We start from the raw sequence: 26,041 nt of genomic DNA, 5'->3' as shown, positions 1-26,041 counted from the left end.
TAAACAAAAAAATGTCATTCAATATTTTAACCTTTTCGAATCTGTTTTTCTTGCATCTCCATAATGAGCTTATATCCTGCTGTGTGTCGACCAATGAGTCTTCTGAACCATCAGCAGGAAAGTAAATAAGCACGAGGAAAATGTGAATTTAAGGGATTCACTCCTGATGAAACTGGACACTGGTTCTTCCAAACGTGCAGATCTGAGTCCTCTCAGGAAATAACCTTCACCTAGAGCTCAGATCTCACGTTGCTCCTCTGACCATAAGCACAGCGACGACTGCGTTTACAGAAATACTCCTTTGTATTGCCCTTAAAGGTAGGGTAGGTAAGAATGGAGAAACCAGCTCGAGTGCGCTAGAATTTGAAAATACACAACCGGGAAAAATATGCCTCTTCCTTCAGACTTCCTCACAGAGCCCCTCCTCCAACACACACGAACGCGCACATGACCAATGAGGGCACGAGGTAAGTTTGTGCACAGAACTGATGATATTTTGTTATATATGTATTGTCAAAGCATTTAATATATTCATTGCTATCGGGACATTAAGAGCATTCCATGGAATATAACAAATGTTTCTGAAATAAATTACATGCCCCACCTTTAATTCAAATAATACAATATTGCTGGTTACCAAGCTGTTTTCATACTAAAAATGACTATTTAGAAGTTTTCCGATGGTGGTGGACTTATGCAAAACATATGAAAGTAAGCCTGCAGCAGACAATATCATAACAATTACAAAAGTAAAACACCAGCATCACTCCCTTGAAAAAGAGATCTATGATCTCAAGGGACAATCTGGATAAATAAAGGTTTGAAATTAAATGAAAAATCACCTACCTTAAAAGGACCTTACAGAAACTTATAAAAAAGATGTTTTGTCCCTAAACCTAAAGATATTGACTTAAATGTCATAAAAGAGAGAAAAATCGGAATACCTCCATATTTGAGAGGCTGAAAACAGCATTTAGTGCCATTTTTGCATGAAAAACTGCTTGAAATGTGATTTTTGTCAATCGGCTTAAAAGAATCAGATTTGGTTTATTACCAAACACATTTTCACATAAGGATAAAACTATCATAAAACCAAAGGAAAAAACAATAAGAATACGACAAATAACTGAAAATCTTAATTCAAAGTGGTAATTAAGCAGAAATCTTGATTAGTCAATTTATCGTTACAATAAATTACCCTTAAACCTGAATATTATATCGATACACTTCATGTCTCTTTTGGAAAGGGACTCATTTTTGATATGTCCTCATATTTGGATTAAAAGACAAAAAGTGGAATATATGAATTCCACTTTTCATATATCTGGTGTAAGCGTCCGTGACACCAGATCACCTCATTTCTTTGTTGCAGTGAGATGTAACCGATGAGGGAGTGAAGTTTTGTTTTGCTCGAGTCCTTTAAAGACTTGTATCTGAAGAAGAAAAACAACTGATTAAATTCAGAGCATCTCATTTAATGTTTTTTGAAATATCCTCGAAATGTAAAGTGCTTGTTTCTGCCTCTGTGTGTCCGATGTTATTACAGTGTGTTTCCTTTTCTAATCTATAAAGGACTTATCCCAGCAGCCTTCATCCAGGAAGAAAATAAATGCTTTAAAATGTAAATTTGAAACGCCCTCAAACATCGGAGCTGATTTGCATCTGCTGCGTATCTCAGAGATGAAGGAGCTGCTTCAGGCGTTTCCTACAAGATGATTTTAAGCGATGTGTCACAGCCAATCAGAGTGAAGTCGAGCAATAATATCCAAGTCCAGTCCTTTCCCATCCCTCTGTGCAGTGTGTGTGGAGAAGCACGAGGCAGCGGGGGGGGACCTGTAGGACATCCTGACCTCTGACCCGTTACACAACACAGGAACACATTCAAATATAAAGATTAGTTTGACTTGTAATACTTTTTGTTATCTAATAAGTGGATTATTGATGGTTAACTTAAGTTCAGACGCTTCATATATCAAAGTCAACTTTATTGTCAATCTTTCAGTTTCTGTGTACAGATCGAAATACCGTTTCCCACAATCCCGAATACGAAAATACAAATGTATATACAAATATGTATATATCTATATATATATACACACAATCAACAGACACATTTGTACATATGCACACATTAAGACATATATAAATGCACAACAATCAATATATACAACATAACAGTCACTTCAATAACTTTGATAAATGTATAACTTTGACTTTTGACTATATGAGCAGTTTATGGATGGTAGAGACACTACATACTGATATACACCTGAACATCAGCAGGAGAGGACTCTTTAAAGTAGAGACACTACATACTGATATACACCTGAACATCAGCAGGAGAGGACTCTTTAAAGTAGAGACACTACATACTGATATACACTTGAACATCAGCAGGAGAGGACTCTTTAAAGTAGAGACACTACATACTGATATACACCTGAACATCAGCAGGAGAGGACTCTTTAAAGTAGAGACACTACATACTGATATACACCTGAACATCAGCAGGAGAGGACTCTTTAAAGTAGAGACACTACATACTGATATACACCTGAACATCAGCAGGAGAGGACTCTTTAAAGTAGAGACACTACATACTGATATACACCTGAACATCAGCAGGAGAGGACTCTTTAAAGTAGAGACACTACATACTGATATACACTTGAACATCAGCAGGAGAGGACTCTTTAAAGTAGAGACACTACATACTGATATACACCTGAACATCAGCAGGAGAGGACTCTTTAAAGTAGAGACACTACATACTGATATACACCTGAACATCAGCAGGAGAGGACTCTTTAAAGTAGAGACACTACATACTGATATACACCTGAACATCAGCAGGAGAGGACTCTTTAAAGTAGAGACACTACATACTGATATACACCTGAACATCAGCAGGAGAGGACTCTTTAAAGTAGAGACACTACATACTGATATACACCTGAACATCAGCAGGAGAGGACTCTTTAAAGTAGAGACACTACATACTGATATACACCTGAACATCAGCAGGAGAGGACTCTTTAAAGTAGAGACACTACATACTGATATACACTTGAACATCAGCAGGAGAGGACTCTTTAAAGTAGAGACACTACATACTGATATACACCTGAACATCAGGAGGAGAGGACTCTTTAAAGTAGAGACACTACATACTGATATACACCTGAACATCAGCAGGAGAGGACTCTTTAAAGTAGAGACACTACATACTGATATACACCTGAACATCAGCAGGAGAGGACTCTTTAAAGTAGAGACACTACATACTGATATACACCTGAACATCAGCAGGAGAGGACTCTTTAAAGTAGAGACACTACATACTGATATACACCTGAACATCAGCAGGAGAGGACTCTTTAAAGTAGAGACACTACATACTGATATACACCTGAGCATCAGCAGGAGAGGACTCTTTAAAGTAGAGACACTATATACTGATATACACCTGAACATCAGCAGGAGAGGACTCTTTAAAGTAGACACTACATACTGATATACACCTGAACATCAGCAGGAGAGGACTCTTTAAAGTAGAGACACTACATACTGATATACACCTGAACATCAGCAGGAGAGGACTCTTTAAAGTAGAGACACTACATACTGATATACACCTGAACATCAGCAGGAGAGGACTCTTTAAAGTAGAGACACTACATACTGATATACACTTGAACATCAGCAGGAGAGGACTCTTTAAAGTAGAGACACTACATACTGATATACACCTGAACATCAGCAGGAGAGGACTCTTTAAAGTAGACACTACATACTGATATACACCTGAACATCAGCAGGAGAGGACTCTTTAAAGTAGAGACACTACATACTGATATACACCTGAACATCAGCAGGAGAGGACTCTTTAAAGTAGAGACACTACATACTGATATACACCTGAACATCAGCAGGAGAGGACTCTTTAAAGTAGAGACACTACATACTGATATACACTTGAACATCAGCAGGAGAGGACTCTTTAAAGTAGAGACACTACATACTGATATACACCTGAACATCAGCAGGAGAGGACTCTTTAAAGTAGAGACACTACATACTGATATACACCTGAACATCAGCAGGAGAGGACTCTTTAAAGTAGAGACACTACATACTGATATACACCTGAGCATCAGCAGGAGAGGACTCTTTAAAGTAGAGACACTATATACTGATATACACCTGAACATCAGCAGGAGAGGACTCTTTAAAGTAGACACTACATACTGATATACACCTGAACATCAGCAGGAGAGGACTCTTTAAAGTAGAGACACTACATACTGATATACACCTGAACATCAGCAGGAGAGGACTCTTTAAAGTAGAGACACTACATACTGATATACACCTGAACATCAGCAGGAGAGGACTCTTTAAAGTAGAGACACTACATACTGATATACACTTGAACATCAGCAGGAGAGGACTCTTTAAAGTAGAGACACTACATACTGATTGTAAAGTTATATTTGTATTTATTCATGTTAGCAAACTATGGATAAGCTTAAAAAGGGAATAATTTGGGTGGAACTGTGAGCTGGATGTGGGGCCTGTTTGGACATATGTTTTTGAGGACAAAGGAAGATGGGGGAAGGTGAAAGCATGTCTTGAGTTGCCTTCAGTTTAGACATGCTACAGTGATTGGGGAAGCCTAAGGTCTAAGGGGTCTGTGATATTTGGGGCGGCCAATCAATGATGTCCGAATGGGAGGATCTGATAACTCCTCCCATTGACACAGAGTAGAAACACAGAAACACAGGCGGTGTTCAGCCTCTTTCCTCTGGCTGGCTCACGTGCAGGTAAATTCGGGATCCCAAAGATTAACTGTATTGAATTTGTACTGTATTGATTGTATTATTTTGTCATATTACCATTAAAGTAGATATTGTTTACTTGGTGGCACTGGATTTCTTCCTGTATTATAACCAGCTTCATAGGAACGCGCGGAGATTTGAAAAGCGGATCAGATATCCCTTTTAATCTCTAACAAGTGGTGACCCCGACGTCTAGATATAGCGAAGCTGAGGAAGAATCCAGACGACCGGAATGGGTCGAGAACAAACGCTTTCAAACTTCTCAGACAATCAGCAGGGCCCTGCACAACTCTACACAAAGGTACAGACGCCTGTTATGAAATTCGACTGTCTGGAATTGGATACACTAAAATTTTAGGATTGTCTGTAGGTGTTTCACAGTGTTTTTTAAAGTTTAAATGGAATATACAATGCATATTTTACTATGTTAGGAAAGTTATATACAAAACACAAACGTTGATCGCCAGGTAGACCAAAAGTCCTGCGTAACGAAAATAGAGCAGTTTGGCGCGGATCTGCAGGTAGAAAATTCCTGAGTGGCGTAGAGACGGGGCAGTTTGTGGGTGCGAGGTTTGACTCCTGCACGACAAAACCTGAAAACTCGATATATAAGATCGGGTCTCCGTCTAAAACTGGGGTAAATAACAGACTAAGGCTGAAAGCTAAAAGCCAGAGTTCTGTTATATACCAATCGAGGGAGAGAACGCGAACCTCACAAAATATTGTGACGGGACCGTCTCTCGTTTTCCCTTGGTCTGTAAACTTAATTTGAAAAGCTAAACGTGTGATAAAGGGCTTTTCACGACCTGGGAGTTCCCCATGGAATGGTCACATTCTTTCAGAGTGTCGAAGCATCATTCGGGTCCACTAGCCTGTTGAAATAAACATCACATTATAAAAGCTGGACAAACTGTACGGGGAATAAATCTGTGTGATTTTTCAATTGTCTCCGGGGATAAAAGAGGCACTCAGAAGAGTGAAGCTCATTTGTGGTCTGCTGCTGCCATCTAGTGGCTGAAAGGGGGTAACACACCCTTGACATTTGTATATATTTTAGCTTCAAACTTAGAGTTTCATCATTACATTGCTGGCCGGTATTGAAGACGGGAAGCACGTTAATAATAACAACGACAATAGCCCAGTATATGAATACAAGTGAACACATATTAATTAAGTCGGATAAATAAAAGCGAAGTGAATATGGAACGACAGAATGGTAAGGACTATTCTGAAATTCCAGGGAGTTACCGGGAGCAATGGGAACAGATTAAGAGATTGATTTTAAGTGGAATCAAACAGGGGGCTAAAGAAAAGGCTTGTACGGATCTCAGATTCCTACACGATACAATGATAACAGAGAATAAAGTGGGGGATGACGACACCGTAGGTAATTTGGGCACAGCATTGAATTTATATGAAAGACAGATTGTAAAGCAACTTGCACACCTAAACGAACAGAAGCCCAGATGGTTTGCCCGTAGCAAATGGAACAAGCAACAACAGGCACTAGATAGATTGAGGAGGGTTTGTCACAATGCTGCCCTCGTAATGATTGGAATTAATATTCCTCCCGTCACAGAACAAAATCTCCCGGGTGCAATGGCAATCCAAAGCCCCATAAAAACAGATGAAGTTAAGACTCTTCTGTTCCCTCATGGTATTAAAGACACAGAGGTGCCTACACATGGAGACATTCTGGACTATGTAGCAGAACGAGTCGAATATTTTAGAAGAATGCAAAATAATGTTGTCTCTAACTCAGAGCAGAAATCTCTAACTACGCCCATACAAAATCCGGCTATTCCCACCCGCTCCTCTCTCCTTTACCCGGATTTAGGTAGTCTGACTACACAGCCCCCTCCCCCTTATACTCTACCCGACGACAGCGCAAATAAATTGCAAATGATGGTGGCAGATACATCGGACACAGAAGGAGAGGAGGCGGCCATAAGCGTAGGGAACTATAGGATGGTGGGAACAGTAGCGTTGAGTCCGTTAAGGGGCGTCCCTACTCCAAAGAAAAGACTAAATGTTAAACAAAAACAGGTTTCCTCCCCGTTAGACAGAATGGACAGCGCACACACCACGCGGAGGCCTAGTTCTAACACAGACCAGGAGGGGGTTTCCCCGAGCAGGGACAGTCGACCACTTGATAAGGAGCTCACCTCAGAAAAATTGACTTCCCTTCTGACAAATCTTACAGATAACCACTCAGGCGCTACACAGGCAGACACAACATACACAACTGACCTCCTAGATGAGAGGGAAATACGAGAAAGGCGGTGCTATGAACAACAGATTCAAGATAGACGCATGGAGGAAGACAGGAGACAGGAACAGAGCGGATATGAGGGCTCGCTAGAAGATATAGAGAAGGGGGAGAGATGTGATCCTTTTCAGAACAGATCACGCCAAACGTATACGTCTAATTACCCAGGTGTTGAGGGGGGGGCATCGGGCCATGAAAGTGGGGAAGAGACGGCGAACCACAGAAGTGATAGAAAGATAGCGGGCCATAAAAGGGATAGGGAAACAGCAAGCCATGAAACTGGGGGGTTTTACAATGGAGCAGGTGGCCAGGGTCGTAAAGACAGCTCTCAGGAAGAGGAAGACAGCAGGAGGGCGAGGTGCAAAGTTAAGCAGATATCTCTGACAGGAACAATAAGTGAACTAGTGGAAGTAGATCAGGTTCTTTCAATGCCCCGTAACAGATTAAGGTCTCACCACACCGCAGAAGACCCCACCAAGCATGCTTTTATGTATCCAGTATTACAGGCGCCTTTAGTGGCCGCGCAAAACGGGAAGACGGCTTATCATCCTTTCACACTAGGGGACATACATGCGCTGATCGATAAAATGCCGTTGCCTACTGAGGGAGGGAGACATTGGATGCGAAGGTTTGCGGACATGGCTGTAGGACAGACTATCTGTCTGGGAGATTTCAGGAGAATACTAGCACAACAGACTTCCTATTATGAGGTAGAAAGAGTTGAGGATAGATCAGGAACATCGACAATGAAAGATGACGTGCCTATTTCCTTTGACGATGTTCACAGCAAGCTGGGCAAAGCAATGAGAGAGCATTTCCCACAGACAGGGGGAGGTTACGGATCACTGTCATTTACATTTACACCTGGAGAGGCTGCAGCAACCATGTTGCTCAGGGCACGCCAACAATACACAATGGCAACTGACTACAGTCCAGATAATAATGACCAACATATACAGATGTTCCGTAAAGCAGTGCTTGCGGCAGTGCCGAAAGAAATTAAAAGTCTGATGGAGGACAATCCAGAGGTAGATCAGTTAAACACACAGACGTGGGAACGTCATTTAGCCCATCATTTAAGTAAATTCAACAAACAACATACAGAGGTTAAAACTGAGGAAGAGGAGTTGAGGGTGCAGTTACTGCGAACGCAGCTGGAAATAGCCCGGAAAACAGTTCAGAATGACAAAAAGAATGCCAAACAGTTGATTGTTCACCCAGTAGCGCCGGCCGCGCAGCCACAGGGGCAGCAAAACCCAAAAGGGGGCCTTTCCAACCAGGGTCCGCCCTATAGTCAGCCCCAATTTGGCTACAATAATAACTCTTGGCAACAGAGGGGCGGGTTCAGAGGAGGGGTCAGAGGTCGAGGTGGCTTTGGGATGACTCCTAGATTGGAATACGTGAAGGTGTGTTTCATTTGCGGACAGCCAGATCACTGGTTCAAGCAGTGCCCACATGGAGCCCCACCTGGAAGGGGGCGGGCTAAAGGGGGGAACGGATCGGAGAAACCATATATCCAGACACCCCAGGAGGCTGTCCCATTGCCGCAACAACCGAACCAGGGTCACATTGCCCCTAATGCTATGGCCGCCCCCTATGGCCAGTTTGTCCTATATGAGGGGGAATACTACGAAGAATGAAGACGCCCAGGGAACCCTGGATGTACGGGCCTGGCGGATCCATACATTAATATGACTGTTAAAGACTCAAACCTACCGTTCCTTGTTGATTCAGGAGCAAGATATTCCACCATCAATTCTCCCGTCTTCAAGGCGTCCAAAACATCTACAACAGTCTCAGTCATAGGGTTTTCGGGAAAAATAGAAATAATACCGCTTTCCACGCTGTTATCCACCAAGATAGCAGGACAGACATTCTTACACCAGTATATTCTTGCACCAAAAAGCCCGGCTAACCTCATGGGTAGGGATATTCTGATCAAAGCGAATGCCTCCATCCTCTGTTCCCCGGATGGACTGATAATATCATTCCCAAATGGCACAACCATCAATTGTTCGTCTGCTACCATAACATCAGGTTCTCAGATGATGTTGGCCCAGTCCACTGAGGCAGAAGCAACCCAACATGCCACTATATTCTGGGGACTGTTGGACCGACCTCGGGACAACACACCTGGACTGTATTCCATTTTTCAACAATGGAAGCCATGGATTAACCTCCTCAGGCCTTATGGCCCCCCTCCAGACCCCCCCCACCTGACGCTGAATTATGATAGAAAAGACGACCTAGGTTATGAATATGAGTATGATAATGAGGTGTCTATGGCCGTGTGGGACGTTACCACGACAAATCTCTTTGTGGGACAGGCGGGTGTGGCTGCGTCGGTTGAGCTCTCTGAGGAACAACTGTACTGGTACCGTTTGTCTGCTGAGTCCACACCGCACATTACATTAGCTATCAAAAAGAGTTATGAAGCTAAAGAACTTGGTCCCATGGTAAAGACGCTGCTAGAAGTCGAAGATTGGGAACCTACGCAGATCGCAGCACTGACATACTCTCCCTCACACAGAGCGTATCGTCTTAAAATCTACACACAAGAATGCATCCACATGGAAAGACACGAAGTAGATAGACATCATGGTAGGGAAAAAACTGACCATGCATATACAGTTGACATGTTGCGTGATCTCCCGTCTAACCTGTGGGCGTCGCACTCTCATGATGTAGGTTTCTGCTTAAAAGCCACACCAGTAACATTTGAGGTCAGCAGCTCTGTGCCTGTGAGCCGGTCACAATACCCGATCAAGCCACAGGCAAAAGGGGGTGTTGACAAGGCAGTTGAGGGACTGAAGAAAGCAGGGGTGTTAGAACCCTCACAAAGCCTTTGGAATACTCCCATACTTCCTGTATCAAAATCTAGCGGGGAGTACAGAATGGCTCATGATTTGAGAACCATTAATGCTATTACGACTACAGCTCTGATACCAGTTCCTAACCCCTACACGGCTATCTGTAATGTCTCACCTGAACATACATGGTTCACCTGTATTGACCTAGCCAACGCTTTCTTCTGCATACCTCTGGCAGAGAGTATGAGACCTATTTTTTCTTTTACAATAGGAGGGGAGAAACTACAATACACAAGACTACCACAAGGCTTCAGTTTGTCTCCAGGAATATTCAACAAAGTGCTCAGGGAACAGCTAGAGGGCGTTACATTGCCAGTGGGAGTAGTATTAATACAGTATGTAGACGACCTTCTCATCGCAGCACCTTCTGCAGCCTCTTGTTTGGAGGCCACCAGACACCTACTGGTGCGCCTCCACACATCAGGGTTCAAAGTCTCCAAGAAAAAGCTACAATGCACCCGTAAAGAGGTGACATTTTTGGGCAGAGTGATTTCCCCAGCAGGCACGGGCATGTCAGCAGCGCATCAGGAACACATTTTGAACCACCCGAAACCCAAGACAGTCAAAGACATGTTGTCTTTTTTGGGCCTCACAGGCTACAGCAGACACTACATCCCAGAGTATAACCCAAGAACAGCTGAACTCAGAAAACTCATCAACGAGAAAGGCATGCGCAATCTCACTGCCACACTAGACTGGACACAAGCGGCAGAAGCTGCGTTCATTTCTCTCAAACAATCCATGTCTCAAGTCACGGCTCTCGCCGCGGCATCCTATGCATTACCATTCTTTCTTGATGTTTCTGAAAATGAAGACACAGTAAATGGGATTCTTTTTCAGAAAAAGGGGGGTTGTAGGACAATATTGATGTATGTCAGTGTTACACTGGACAGAGTGGAAAACAGAGAACCTCCCTGCATGAGACACGCGGCAGGTACAGCACGTATCTTAAACAAGATTTCACACATTGTGATGGGCCATCCTTTGACAGTACTGACAACACACAGCATTGTCTCTTTTGTGAACTCAAGTGCATTCACAATGACTTCAACGAGACAAACAAGGCTGGAGAAAACTCTGACAAAGGCACACATCACATACACACACGAAGGAGTTAACAGCGCAGACACCATAGGTAGCGGAGAGCCCCATAGGTGTGAGGAAAGAATCATTCAAGATGTGAAGCTAAGAATAGATCTCAGAGACGAGCCCATCCCACAGGCAGAAAACCTGTTCACAGACGGCTGTTGTTTTAGACATCCCCAAAACGGCCTCCAAGCAGCCTATGCCGTGGTAAAACAAAAACCTGAGGGAAACTTTGAGGAAGTATCAGCTGGGGAAGTAACAGGGAAAGTATCAGCACAGTTGGCAGAAGTAATGGGAGTCATCGCAGCATTAGAGCTATCAAAAGGAAAGGATGTAAACATCTACACTGATTCAGCATATGTCCACGGCGTAATTCACGTGGAAATGCGACAATGGTTGAGAGCAGGATTTGTAACGTCCACAAATACCCCCATCAAACATGAGAAAGAGATCAAAAGGCTTGCAGAAGCAGTAATGTTGCCCAACAAGTTAGCTTTACTTAAGTGTAAAGGTCACAACGCAGAAAACAACTACTTGGCTTGGGGTAACAATGCAGCAGACAAAGCAGCTAAAGAGAAGGCAGGATATACACCATGGTATCAAATGCTTGTCTTAAAATCTGCTGACTTGCTGCCCGCAATGACAGATGAGACGCTTAAAGAAGCTCAAGAAGCGGGGTCTCCTCAAGACAAAAAACTATGGTCAAACCGGGGAGCTACCAACAAAGAGGGGATATGGTACTCCCCAGATGGGAGACCGGTTATACCCCCAGAGTGGATAAGATCCATGCTTAAAGAAGCACACGGCCCAACGCATTGTGGTAAAACTCAGATGAACAGGCACCTGACCCACTGGTGGCACCCATACCTACCAGACATGATAGCAAATCACCTAGAAGAGTGTGTAATTTGCTTAACCCATAACATCAGAGCCACTGTGAAACCACACCAGGGAAAGTTTCCTTTACCTAAGATGGCAGGAGAAGAAATCATCATTGACTACACTGACATGATTGACAAAGTAAGAGGATTCAGATATTTGTTAGTAGTAGTAGATGGATACACAGGTTGGCCAGAAGCTATCCCTTGCAGAAGAGAAGATGCAGACTCAGTGATCAAATTCCTAGTCACGCATTACATTCCATTACATGGATTTCCTAGGAAAGTGAGGTCAGACAATGGCAGCCATTTCAAGAACCATGACCTACGCACAGTAGAAGAGTCCCTAGGACTAAGACACAGTTTTGGAGCAGTTTATCATCCACAGTCTCAGGGAAAAGTGGAAAGGATGAACCAGAACTTAAAACAAAAACTCAGCAAAGCATGTGAAGAGACGGGCATGAAATGGGTAGATGCATTGCCTCTGGCTCTTCTGTCAATCAGGAGCTCCATTAACAAAGGGACAGGTTTCTCTCCATTTGAGCTCACTTATGGTCACCAGTTCCCAGGTCCAGGAGCCCTAAGTGTAGGAAAGGAAGTAGAGGTTCTGAGTTCGAAACCATACTTCCAGCAACTTAAGGGATTAGTGGCAGATTTTTCCACCCAGGTTGCAGAGGCAAAAGGGGGACCCGAGAAACACGAAGCGAACACTGCGGAGTTCGTCTGGCTGAAAGCGATCAGACCCAAGTGGCTGAGACCCAGGTTCTCTGGACCCCATCGGGTGATGCAGAGGACATCTCACGCTGTCCGCTTGGAAGGGAAAGGAGACATCTGGTACCACTGGAATCAGTGCGCAGTGGGGAAACCTCCGGGAAGGACCCTAGACGACATCATCACGGACGTAGTCCGCGCAGAGGAGGAGGAACCAGAGGACAACACTCCTATCACCGACCCAGAAGTCGCCATAAGCGGGCGGGCTGAAGAGGACGGCGAGGAACGGTCCTGAGGGAACGAGGCAGAGCGGGGTGGATCAACGCTTCCAGATGGCGTCTGTCTCCTCCACCGGAGGCTGGCGTGTGAAAGCTGTCATCATCCTCCTCGTGCTGGGCCTGCTGTACCTGTCCAAGGTAGCCCCGCTTGATGAAGCTGTGACCATTCCAACGACAGGTGGCCCAGACTCTGAGGGCAAAATCACACCAACGGGCCAATCAGTGCCTAGCGACAAAGACAGGTTGTTTCCAATCACCACACTAACATTCAGTACAATGAGAGAGAGACACAGAGAGAGAAGAAGGAGGAATGCCCCTCTCTCTGCTCACGAACCACAGAAGATTTCTTTTGACTGCCCAACTGCAATATGTAACTCACCAAACTGTGTTATTACCTACCCTGTGTTTTTAAGCAAGGGTGGCGACTACACGGTGTGGGAAGCGTATCCAGGGACGCAGTATCAGGAGTTCCGGGTCTCGTCAGGGATGGTAAGAATAACACTCAACACCATTGCAAATATGCCCCCAGAACTGTGGTGTAGCACGGCAGAACAGTTAAAATATGAGTCCCAGTGCACGGCACGGAAGCCAGATTACAAAGCTCCCAATTCGGGGGTCACTGGATGTGCATTTATTGAACCAGAGCATGAAACAGATTTTTCTAATTTAGGGGTCGCCGGACACGCCTCTATTAGAACATATATTGAACCATATCATGAAACAGGTTCTCCGGAAAAAGCCCTAATATCCACTCCACTTAAACAAACAGGAGAGGATGTAGATTCTTCAAAAAAGGCCTTAATCGCTCCACCTAAACTAACTAAAACCAATTCGGCAATGAGTTTAATGTTAGACTATGCACATGAACGCAATGTTAGCAACTGTTGGCTGTGCCAAAACATGCCAGAATCCGTACATTCTCCCATGTTTAGCCCAATTCCTTTCACGAAAGCGGACTACGGTTTAGTTAGCTGGAATGACATAGCATCCCGCATTGGAGATGAGGCCGAGGATTGTTACACTCCTTCGTATCCAATAAACTCTGAGAAACCTCTACAATACAAGGGTTTAATCTCGCTCATTGTGGAGACAGTAAATAAGGATTACCTGCCAGAGGGGTTCAAACAGTTGACGGTCCTAAGACTAATATATGTGAAGAAATATATTAACCTAGCTTTTGAATACAGATTCCAATTAGCTCTAGCCCAGACTAATTGCTCGGTTAACTTTACCAGTCCAATATGTACACTGCAACCACACACTCCATCTTTATTAGTTGAGGCTTTGGTAACAGTAGTGCCCTGGTTCGGCTCCAGAACAGTGGACTCAGTTGAGGTTAAAATACATGACTGTTCGCAGCCATTACCCTTAGGTAAGTCCCCTACCCGTGACTGTTCTGTCTATGTTCCCCCAGTTGTAGTACATGAGTGGAAGAATGTGTCCATCTGTTTCCAGAATGAAAGAGGATCTCTTACCTCTCCAGATGTGGGCCACAGCGACTGTAATACCGTAATAAAGGTGCAGTTAGCCAGAACGCCCCTCCCGCAGAGGGTTTACTTAGTTTGTGGGGACCGAGCCTATGGCTGTATGCCTTATGACATTTTCTATGGCACCTGTTACCTGGCCTATCTAATCCCTTTAATCCGTAAAGTGAAGACTGATGAGATTGCAGCTATACTTCCCTCTCTACATAGAAACAGCAGGTCGATTACAGAAGGACAGCGGATGGCTAGTCTATTTTTACCATGGTACGGTATTTATGTTTCTCAGCAGGAAATTGTGGCGTTGTCCAAAGTAGTGGAAAATCACTTAAATGCATCTAACACAGCCATGTTAGCCGAACATAAGGAATTACAGGAGGTTAGGACTGTAGCATTACAAAACCGTATGGCACTGGATCTTTTATTAGCCGCCCAGGGGGGCACATGCAAGGTGATTGGATCTGAGTGTTGTTCTTTCATCTCTGATGCTACACCTGAGGTCATGGATATGGCTCATGATACCGCCAGGGGGATAAAAGAGTTGCATGAAACTCATGGGTTTACCCTTGGGGATTTAACTGGAACTTTTGGATCGTGGGGTGCGGGGTTGGTTAAATTTGCAGTGACCGTTTCAATGTTTATCTTAGTTGTGCTAATTGTGATAATCTGCTTGGTCACTGTAGTTAAACTAGCCATACGAAAGATGACCAAAACCGCCCTCCAGGCTCCACAGAGACTAGTGGGATATTCCACAGTGGATGACTCCGTGTTGATGTACGACGCCCAGCTTTCAGATCCGTGGGGCACAATCACGGCTTCTGCTCCATGGGGACCCCCACAAAATGAATGACAGGTTGATTAAAATTGACACTCAGAATGTAGAAGATGTATATAGATTTTACATTTTCGGGTTTTTACACTACGCAATAAATGTCTGATTCTTCTTTTTCAGATTTTTAAACAATGTATTTGACTAAAATGAATGTATAGATAAGTGCCTTACTTTTGACTAAAGCGTAGTGAAGTAATGTTAAAGCTTGAGGACACTGCAATTTTGCAGATTACGGATTAATCGAATCACCACTGTGAATGCTATACTTTGAACTGTGAATTTCAACTGGACCTTTACAATCCAGATTTTATACCTCAGGTGGATTGCTAATAATCCTAAATGTTAAATGTGTTTTTACTATAATTGTCTTGAAGCAAATCTTTGAGATGCAAGCTATTTTTAAAGTTTGTAATTTGATGATTAAGGAGGACTAAATGATAAATGATATATTTTACTATTTTCTTCTATATATTTTTTGGTATGTTTATTTTTGTGCTATTGATGGACGATTTGTCTAAACACTGAGGATATATTTTGGTATTTCTACACGGTCATATGAAGTTGATATGTGGAGCCATTCCTGAATGTTTAAATAGTCTGAATCCCAGGTTATAATGTGAGTGTCTTGAAATAGTTGATCTCTTAAAATGAGACCAAAAGGGGGATTTGTAAAGTTATATTTGTATTTATTCATGTTAGCAAACTATGGATAAGCTTAAAAAGGGAATAATTTGGGTGGAACTGTGAGCTGGATGTGGGGCCTGTTTGGACATATGTTTTTGAGGACAAAGGAAGATGGGGGAAGGTGAAAGCATGTCTTGAGTTGCCTTCAGTTTAGACATGCTACAGTGATTGGGGAAGCCTAAGGTCTAAGGGGTCTGTGATATTTGGGGCGGCCAATCAATGATGTCCGAATGGGAGGATCTGATAACTCCTCCCATTGACACAGAGTAGAAACACAGAAACACAGGCGGTGTTCAGCCTCTTTCCTCTGGCTGGCTCACGTGCAGGTAAATTCGGGATCCCAAAGATTAACTGTATTGAATTTGTACTGTATTGATTGTATTATTTTGTCATATTACCATTAAAGTAGATATTGTTTACTTGGTGGCACTGGATTTCTTCCTGTATTATAACCAGCTTCATAGGAACGCGCGGAGATTTGAAAAGCGGATCAGATATCCCTTTTAATCTCTAACATGATATACACCTGAACATCAGCAGGAGAGGACTCTTTAAAGTAGACACTACATACTGATATACACCTGAACATCAGCAGGAGAGGACTCTTTAAAGTAGAGACACTACATACTGATATACACCTGAACATCAGCAGGAGAGGACTCTTTAAAGTAGAGACACTACATACTGATATACACCTGAACATCAGCAGGAGAGGACTCTTTAAAGTAGAGACACTACATACTGATATACACTTGAACATCAGCAGGAGAGGACTCTTTAAAGTAGAGACACTACATACTGATATACACCTGAACATCAGCAGGAGAGGACTCTTTAAAGTAGACACTACATACTGATATACACCTGAACATCAGCAGGAGAGGACTCTTTAAAGTAGAGACACTACATACTGATATACACCTGAACATCAGCAGGAGAGGACTCTTTAAAGTAGAGACACTACATACTGATATACACCTGAACATCAGCAGGAGAGGACTCTTTAAAGTAGAGACACTACATACTGATATACACCTGAACATCAGCAGGAGAGGACTCTTTAAAGTAGAGACACTACATACTGATATACACCTGAACATCAGCAGGAGAGGACTCTTTAAAGTAGACACTACATACTGATATACACCTGAACATCAGCAGGAGAGGACTCTTTAAAGTAGAGACACTACATACTGATATACACCTGCACATCAGCAGGAGAGGACTCTTTAAAGTAGAGACACTACATACTAATATACACCTGAACATCAGCAGGAGAGGACTCTTTAAAGTAGAGACACTACATACTGATATACAGCTGAACATCAGCAGGAGAGGACTCTTTAAAGTAGAGACACTACATACTGATATACACCTGAACATCAGCAGGAGAGAACTCTTTAAAGTAGAGACACTACATACTGATATACACCTGAACATCAGCAGGAGAGGACTCTTTAAAGTAGAGACACTACATACTGATATACACCTGAACATCAGCAGGAGAGGACTCTTTAAAGTAGAGACACTACATACTGATATACACCTGAACATCAGCAGGAGAGGACTCTTTAAAGTAGAGACACTACATACTGATATACACCTGAACATTAGCAGGAGAGGACTCTTTAAAGTAGAGACACTACATACTGATATACACCTGAACATTAGCAGGACAGGACTCTTTAAAGTAGAGACACTACATACTGATATACACCTGAACATCAGCAGGAGAGGACTCTTTAAAGTAGAGACACTACATACTGATATACACCTGAACATCAGCAGGAGAGGACTCTTTAAAGTAGAGACACTACATACTGATATACACCTGAACATCAGCAGGAGAGGACTCTTTAAAGTAGAGACACTACATACTGATATACACCTGAACATCAGCAGGAGAGGACTCTTTAAAGTAGAGACACTACATACTGATATACACCTGAACATTAGCAGGACAGGACTCTTTAAAGTAGAGACACTACATACTGATATACACCTGAACATCAGCAGGAGAGGACTCTTTAAAGTAGAGACACTACATACTGATATACACCTGAACATCAGCAGGAGAGGACTCTTTAAAGTAGAGACACTACATACTGATATACACCTGAACATCAGTAGGATAGGACTCTTTAAAGTAGAGACACTACATACTGATATACACCTGAACATCAGCAGGAGAGGACTCTTTAAAGTAGAGACACTACATACTGATATACACCTGAACATCAGCAGGAGAGGACTCTTTAAAGTAGAGACACTACATACTGATATACACCTGAACATCAGCAGGAGAGGACTCTTTAAAGTAGAGACACTACATACTGATATACACCTGAACATCAGCAGGAGAGGACTCTTTAAAGTAGAGACACTACATACTGATATACACCTGAACATTAGCAGGAGAGGACTCTTTAAAGTAGAGACACTACATACTGATATACACCTGAACATCAGCAGGAAAGGACTCTTTAAAGTAGAGACACTACATACTGATATACACCTGAACATTAGCAGGACAGGACTCTTTAAAGTAGAGACACTACATACTGATATACACCTGAACATCAGCAGGAGAGGACTCTTTAAAGTAGAGACACTACATACTGATATACACCTGAACATCAGCAGGAGAGGACTCTTTAAAGTAGAGACACTACATACTGATATACACCTGAACATCAGTAGGATAGGACTCTTTAAAGTAGAGACACTACATACTGATATACACCTGAACATCAGCAGGAGAGGACTCTTTAAAGTAGAGACACTACATACTGATATACACCTGAACATCAGCAGGAGAGGACTCTTTAAAGTAGAGACACTACATACTGATATACACCTGAACATCAGCAGGAGAGGACTCTTTAAAGTAGAGACACTACATACTGATATACACCTGAACATTAGCAGGACAGGACTCTTTAAAGTAGAGACACTACATACTGATATACACCTGAACATCAGCAGGAGAGGACTCTTTAAAGTAGAGACACTACATACTGATATACACCTGAACATCAGCAGGAGAGGACTCTTTAAAGTAGAGACACTACATACTGATATACACCTGAACATCAGTAGGATAGGACTCTTTAAAGTAGAGACACTACATACTGATATACACCTGAACATCAGCAGGAGAGGACTCTTTAAAGTAGAGACACTACATACTGATATACACCTGAACATCAGCAGGAGAGGACTCTTTAAAGAAGGCAATAACACACAAACACTAGCAGCGGTGAGATGTTTCTTTGTCTTTGGGACATGAATCAGGATGTGTAGGAACAGAAGACATTAACACGTCTTGCTGTCTACAGTTTGTTTTTTCTCTAAACCCTGGAGGGCCGTTATTTTAAAAACACAATCACTCTAGTCTAGTTTTTTAGTGTGTTAAAAATCTCCAGAGAGGAAAGTCTGTGAAGTTACGAAGGACCACAACGAGCTGTGACGTTCCTCTCAGAGCCAGAAATAATCCCTGCTAAATGATCTGAAGACTGTTTTATATTTTCCAGCCTCCTTGAAAGCAAAAGGCCACAAAGGAGCTTACTTTTAAAGATGGAAATGTGAAATACACACGGAGCGAAGGCTGAAGGGAGACTTACTTTTTACTTCTCTGCTGTATTTATGGAATATTGTATGTAAGATTATTCTAACCAGCACCAAATAAAAGATTAAGGTCTCAGCTATAAATACATGTTTCCTAAATTTAGACGATTTTTTAAAAGCTTGTCTCAACCCAAAGAAACTACTTGAACATTTAACTCAAACAAGAACTGGAAAATATGAACATTCTTCTAAAATAAGCACAATTTTAAGTAATGTATTTTTTAGGAATGTCTAATTAATTAAATATAAAACATTAAAATACCCCAACATGATGACATCACTGTGTAACACTCATGCTCATTTTGGCTAGAACATGATCAGAATATTTCCTCTTTGACGTTTCCTTTGCATGGGATTATGTTAGTCAAGTAGTTCAAAAAGGATGTTATGATTGTATGGAATATATCTTCAAAAACATGCAGAGTTTGAGATGTAACTTGCTTTGTCCAAACAACTATCCCGTACCTATGAATTGAACTAAAGCATGGGAACAATTTAATTAAATTAAGGCCGTAAATAACTGCTTGTGTTGAACAAATGAATAAATTGTAACCTCGAATCCATCGGCTTTGTTCAAAATGAAACTGTGAGTTCCTTTTTAACGACGCAAAATGAAAAGCAGGAGACTCTAAAGGATAGGGCATTAGCTCAGATCTACGGAGGCTATACATGTTTAATAAGGGGAATTAATAAAAGCACTTATCTGTGGATAGCAGGTGTGCGAATGGAAGGTCATTGAGTGTTAAAATGCTCCAGCTGGGACAGAAAATCTTGTAAAGTGAGAAAAAAACAAAGAAAATACGTCAAACAGATGCATTTTAACTGATTTTCGTTGTTTTGGCGCAAAACTAAAGTTGATTGATAATTTAATAGCGTCATTTGTAAAAGCAGATTACATACATCTCTTGTGGGACATGTTTACCGTCTGTATGAAGCAGCTGAGCCAAAATCATGGTAAAATATTGATATGGAGTGCATTAGTCCGGCCTGTGTGTGTATGGATTTGACAAAGTGAATATTTAGTCTGGCAGCGCAGCAGCTGGTCCTCTGTCTGAACATTTCATTCACTGAAACGCTGTCTGTGTGTGTGTCTGTGTGTGTGTGTGTGTGTGTGTGTGTGTGTGTGTGTGTGTGTGTGTGTGTGTGTGTGTGTGTGTGTGTGTGTGGTCTAGCATTACTATACTTGTGGGGACCTACATCTGTGTACACAGTCACGTGTGGGGACTGGCTTCCCTTATGGGGACATAATGGAGGTCCCCATGAGGGGAATCATTAATTTTAGGGTGAAGACTTGGTTAGGGTTAGGATTAGGGTAAGGGTAAGGGTAAGGTTAAGGGTAAGGGTTAGGCATGTGTTGGTTATGGTTAAGGTTAGGATAAGTCTCCAGGAAAATGTATGTAAGTCAATGTAATGTCCTCTGAAGTGATGTATACATGGTATATGTGTGTGTGTGTGTGTGTGTGTGTGTGTGTGTGTGTGTGTGTGTGTGTGTGTGTGTGTGTGTTCAACATCTCACTGGAAACATCATGTATTACTGCTGTAGTCATGTGGTTGTTGATTCTACCCATACAGATGCTATATAACGTGGTACTTTTACTCAAGTACTGTCATTAAGTACACATTTTAGCTGCTTCAAAAGTAATATTATGCCCCTTTGAGTATGTACGGCATTTGAATGCAACCTAAAGAGGATATGTAATAGTAAAAAACTGATATTTAACTACACAAGAAACACTTTTACTGTCTGTGCATAGTTTAAGTATTGTTTGCTGATACATACTTTTACAGTGTAGTACTCCTACTTATAATCTTAATCATTCTTCCACTAGTGTTTTTTTTCGCCCCAATTGTCTGAACCCATAATTAAAAAGAATATTTCAGTTATATAGTATTGTGTTTTTCGGTAATGAAATATGTTAAAAATCAAAAGATTTATAGATTCATTGTTTTAATTCTACAGAAAAGGAATGGACATTTGAAAAAATACTTTTTTGTTGAATAAAAAGTCCAATATTTGCCCCTAAAATGTAGGGAGAACAGTAAGTATCATAATATGCAATTAAATCTGGTAGTTTTCAGTAGACGGTTAATAGAAATGTACATAAGTAGAATTAAAAAGGTGTTTCTGGGAAGTGAGAGTGGAGTGAGTGTTTGAAGAATCAGCGCACAGTGGCTTTAATTACACACCTGAAATAGGTCTGAATGAGAGGTGGCTCCATTATCTCCACTAATTAATTAATCAGTGAAAAGTTAATTAAAAGGCAGAACATTAGCTCAGTGGTTAGCGGTGTTAGCTCACAGCCAGCAGACCCTTGAATAATCCTAATGAGGGAAAGTTTCTATATTTATATCCTTTTTCTCCCCCGGGGCGTAAATATTAGACGATATGGTTCTGGTTTCTATTTCTAATACTTATATTTAAATTTGAAAGCAATCTCTGGCAGAATATATGTGTTTCAGCAATAAGAGACATTCAAATCACTAGATATTAAGCGTTTAAATATGTTTTAATGAGCATGAATTGGCTGTTAGGTGTTTGTATTACTGTACAAACATATTTAATACAAAATGAATAATAAAAGTATTCTTGAATGTTTTAATGAAGGCTGCTGGGAAATTGTGTGTGTGTGTGTGTGTGCGTGCGTGCGTGCGTGCGTGCGTGCGTGCGTGCGTGCGTGCGTGCGTGTGTGTGTGTGTCCTGCTGCTGATACTCAAAGTGACCTTAAACTGTGTTTACATGTGAAATGATTTCCGTCTGGCTTCCCAAGAAAAACCATTTACCATCCTGATCTGAGTGAGTCCTGTTCGTCATGTTTTGAACCACAAAGAGACAAAGGAAATTATTACAAAAAGACACAAAATCACCTGAAAAAGACGCAAAACAACTAGAAAATGACGTTAAAATTACAACAATTTACAAAAAGACATGAAATGACCACAACATGACTGCAAAGAGACACAAAATGACTACAAATAGACATTTAATGACTGGAAAAAGACGCAAAATTACCCAGGAGAGACACACAATGACTACAGAGAAATACAAAACAACCACTAAGAGGCACATGAGCAGAAAGGCACTCGACACAATTACAAAAAGACACGAAATGGCACAAAATGTCCCACAAAAAAGGCAAAAAGACACTCAAAGTGACCAGAGACACAAAGACCACACAAATGACCGAACAATTTCAAAGACAATCAAATGACCTCAAATAAAGTCACATTATCAACTCATGTGTGTATGTGCTTCATCCTTCTCTGTGTATATCACTATATATTTGCCCTAATACATCTCTTGACAGGGAGTCAATGTGACAGTTATCAGATTAAAAGTCTCTCTCTTCTTCCTCTCAGCTTTTCCCTCTCTCTGTGCCAAATCCCTCTCAACAGTTTCTCTTTCTCATTGTTATTATGCAGATGAAGCCCAGTTAACTCTCCCCTCTAAATCCGAGTGGGATGAAAAGCTATTTCTGACAGAGAATCAGTGGGCTTCAGTGTGAGATCACCTGCAGAGACTTTCTTTCTGCCATAAGAGAGTCCAACAGGAAGCTCTGTGTGACTGGATCTTCAGGGGAAAAGAGTGAGCATCAAAGTCTTATTTTTATCAAACATCACCGAGGAAATGAAAGAGAGTCTGCTGGCAGATCTAGGACAGTTTGAACACCTAGAAAAGTTTTATTTTCAGCATTAATTGATAATGTTTTCAATGCTGCAGCTCTCTGATGCTCTCTAGTGGGCAGGACGGCTGTCACAGTTTCAACTAGAGGATTACTTTTAGTTTTATGACATATGTTATATAATACTGGAGAGAAAGGGATTATCATTACTTTTATAAATAGATGTGACAAAAGCAGGGGTTTTTTTATTATACAAGGGTATAATGCAAAGCCTATGGAGGACTGAAGGTGCCGTTATTATTATAAATAATACACTGAATTTATAAAACTATGGAAAATTAAATGGATATGTAAAAGCTGCAATTTCCAAACAAAAGTGCAGGTTAATTTGAGTTAAGATTAACCAAAAGCTGCCAACATTAAGGCTCCAAGAAATACTTAATTAAATGAAGAAATAAATAAGTTAAGATATAAATAAAAAATAAATATAAATATAAACAAAGTAGAATAATTTAGGAAATAATCAGAAATTAAATTAATAAAATATGTCATTTTTCAAATACCTTAAAGGGGACCTATCATGCAAAATCTGAATCAGAATACCTTTATTAGTCCCACAGAGGGGACATTTGCATCGTTACAGCAGGAAAGAGCCACAGACAGCTTAATGGTACATATGTTTAAAAAAGTACTAAGTTATGATATAATAAATTTTAAAAAAACTTAAAAAACTTTAAAAAAAAATACAAATCCTGTAACAGTTCTTAGGATTTAGCAGCCAGGTATATATTTCACAGTTATTAATGGCATATATAGCATATAAAATGCATTTTTTGATGTATTTTATACATAAACATGTGTCCCCGGTGTGTCAGGGGAACTCACGCAGCGTCAGAAAATAAAACCCTCTCTCTTTTCCTCCGTACCCAAATCTCTAAAAACGGGGCTGCAACGGAGCTGATCCAGATTTGCGTCCGATATGACGTAATATCTGAAATGTGGACCCACGGGCCAATCAGAAACGTTGCTATCAGAAACGTTGCTGTCAGAAATAATGCCCGACTGTTTTGGACGTAATATGGTCGGTGTTTACATTAGCATCGCTAACACTCAGAGCTAACCTGTACTGGAGAGCATGTGCGTGAAGAAGCAGGAAGATAAAAGGAACTCACCTTGTGGTATAACCGGCAAGAGAGAAAGCCTTTGAGCTCCAAACTGTTTCAGAGAGAATCCTTGATAATCCATGATATGGCGTTTCATCACGGCAGCATTTAGTTTAGACAGTAGCTGCCGGGTCCCGCATGAGCTCAGACCCCTCCTTTTTTTTCTTCTTTTTTTTTTTAAAGCTTTATCCCCAAAGCAGCACTTTTGAAACAGGAAGTGAAACAGACGGATATGAGGCATGGCTAGAATGATCTGTTTGGTATTTTGAGCAAAACACTTCATAGAAATGTTTTATATATATTATTATATATCTGAGACCTATGCTATTGCCTAAAAATAGCATGATAGGTGACCTTTAAAATAGAAATACAATAATGTGAATAATCACTGTTATCAATTAATGTTATTAAAACTAATGAAATTTAAATATTGTTAAACAAGGCTCATTTCACATTTGGGCAGCAACCAACAATATTTTACTTTCTCTATGTATTTATTAAATAATTGGTTTATAAAGGGTCAGATATCACAATCTCTCATGACATTCAACACACTAAAAGGAACCAGAAAATATTCCTCTAACCTCAATTAGTAAAGTAACTTGCAAATATACATTTCCAAAGACCGTAGAAATAAGGTATTTTGACATGAAATTAAGCAGAATTATAAGGTAGCATTAAATTGACCAACCATACTCAAATGTGTACTTATATATAGTTCAATTTCAAATGTAGAAACAATCAAAAAGACATACAAAAAAGACAACACAAAGTCAATAAATTGTGAAAAAAGTGTTTTATTCGCACTAAGCATGTTATTTTCCCTGAGAAGAAGTGTCTACAATAATCTACAAAATGGACGATTAAAATCCTCTAATTTCGCAGCTACAGTATGTCCACAGCTTCCTAATCATCAAGGCATACGCGATGTCACCGTGACAGAAACTGCACGTTAGTGTTTTAGTCGGAGTAACGAGGAACACTCTGAAGGCCGGTCCTACTTTTTATTTCCTTCCACACATTTTATGGCACACATTTTTCATTATAGCAGGATCAGACCCTAATCTCCTCGAGAAATACCCACTGTGCCATCCACTATTTTACCCCTTTCATTTCGTCAACACTTCAACCCCCCCCCCTCTGTCACACATTACCTACACAAAGTCACAAGTCCCAAAGGTGCTTTGATTGTAATGAGCTGCTGAGCAAAGAGCTTAACTCCCGCTCAGGTCTGATTTATTTTAATTTTGTATCCACACTTTGAATATTTCTGCTAGTCGAGGCAAAAAAAAAAATGGGCGATTAACTCAATTGTATTTTCACTACTCGTCAAGAAAGTCTGATTAAAAGGGAAATGTATGCACTTTTTGTAGTGTGCATGAAGTTGGGAATAGTTTGTCCTAACATGCCACATTGAATTTAGACCCTATTCCTTAAATATCTGCTGTGCAAAGGATTGTGGGTAAGCATAGCCAGAAAAGTATGCTGCAAAATGTGACCAGGTGCAATAGGACTGGTATGTTTGTCATACTGCATTTACTATATATTGGTACTTACTCAATCTTTTTTCTGGCATTCCTTATAGTATGGTCGTATGGGTTGTTGATTATTTTCAATCCCAAAAAAGTCCCTGGTCGGGGGTAGGTAGTTTTTGAACTTTCATTAAATTCAAGAACTTGGGGGGTGGACACATTTCTGATTTGT

At 41.1% G+C, this 26,041-nt stretch overlaps 1 protein-coding gene across 1 annotated transcript; it reads left to right on the top strand.

Annotated features, from left to right (window-relative positions):
- Positions 1–7,715: 7,715 nt before the first annotated feature.
- LOC117551465 lies at positions 7,716–16,346 on the top strand. The gene is made up of 2 exons (XM_034224378.1): positions 7,716–7,888; positions 9,820–16,346. The coding sequence occupies exons 1-2, from the start codon at positions 7,861–7,863 to the stop codon at positions 12,945–12,947; spliced, it is 3,156 nt and encodes a 1,051-aa protein (XP_034080269.1). The 5' UTR covers positions 7,716–7,860; the 3' UTR covers positions 12,948–16,346.
- Positions 16,347–26,041: the final 9,695 nt, after the last annotated feature.

The sequence above is a fragment of the Gymnodraco acuticeps genome, unplaced genomic scaffold (genome assembly GCF_902827175.1).
Source record: "Gymnodraco acuticeps unplaced genomic scaffold, fGymAcu1.1, whole genome shotgun sequence".
Taxonomy (NCBI): domain Eukaryota; kingdom Metazoa; phylum Chordata; class Actinopteri; order Perciformes; family Bathydraconidae; genus Gymnodraco; species Gymnodraco acuticeps.
This window is presented reverse-complemented; position numbering and strand designations above follow the sequence as displayed.

What these genes read in the sequence shown, in the direction of transcription:
- LOC117551465 (XM_034224378.1), top strand. Translation starts at nt 7,861, where the DNA reads ATGACGTGCCTATTTCCTTTGACGATGT. An exon ending in CCTATTTCCTTTGACGATGT is followed by an intron (nt 7,889 to 9,819) that starts TCACAGCAAGCT and finishes AAGCCACACCAG; the next exon opens with TAACATTTGAGGTCAGCAGC.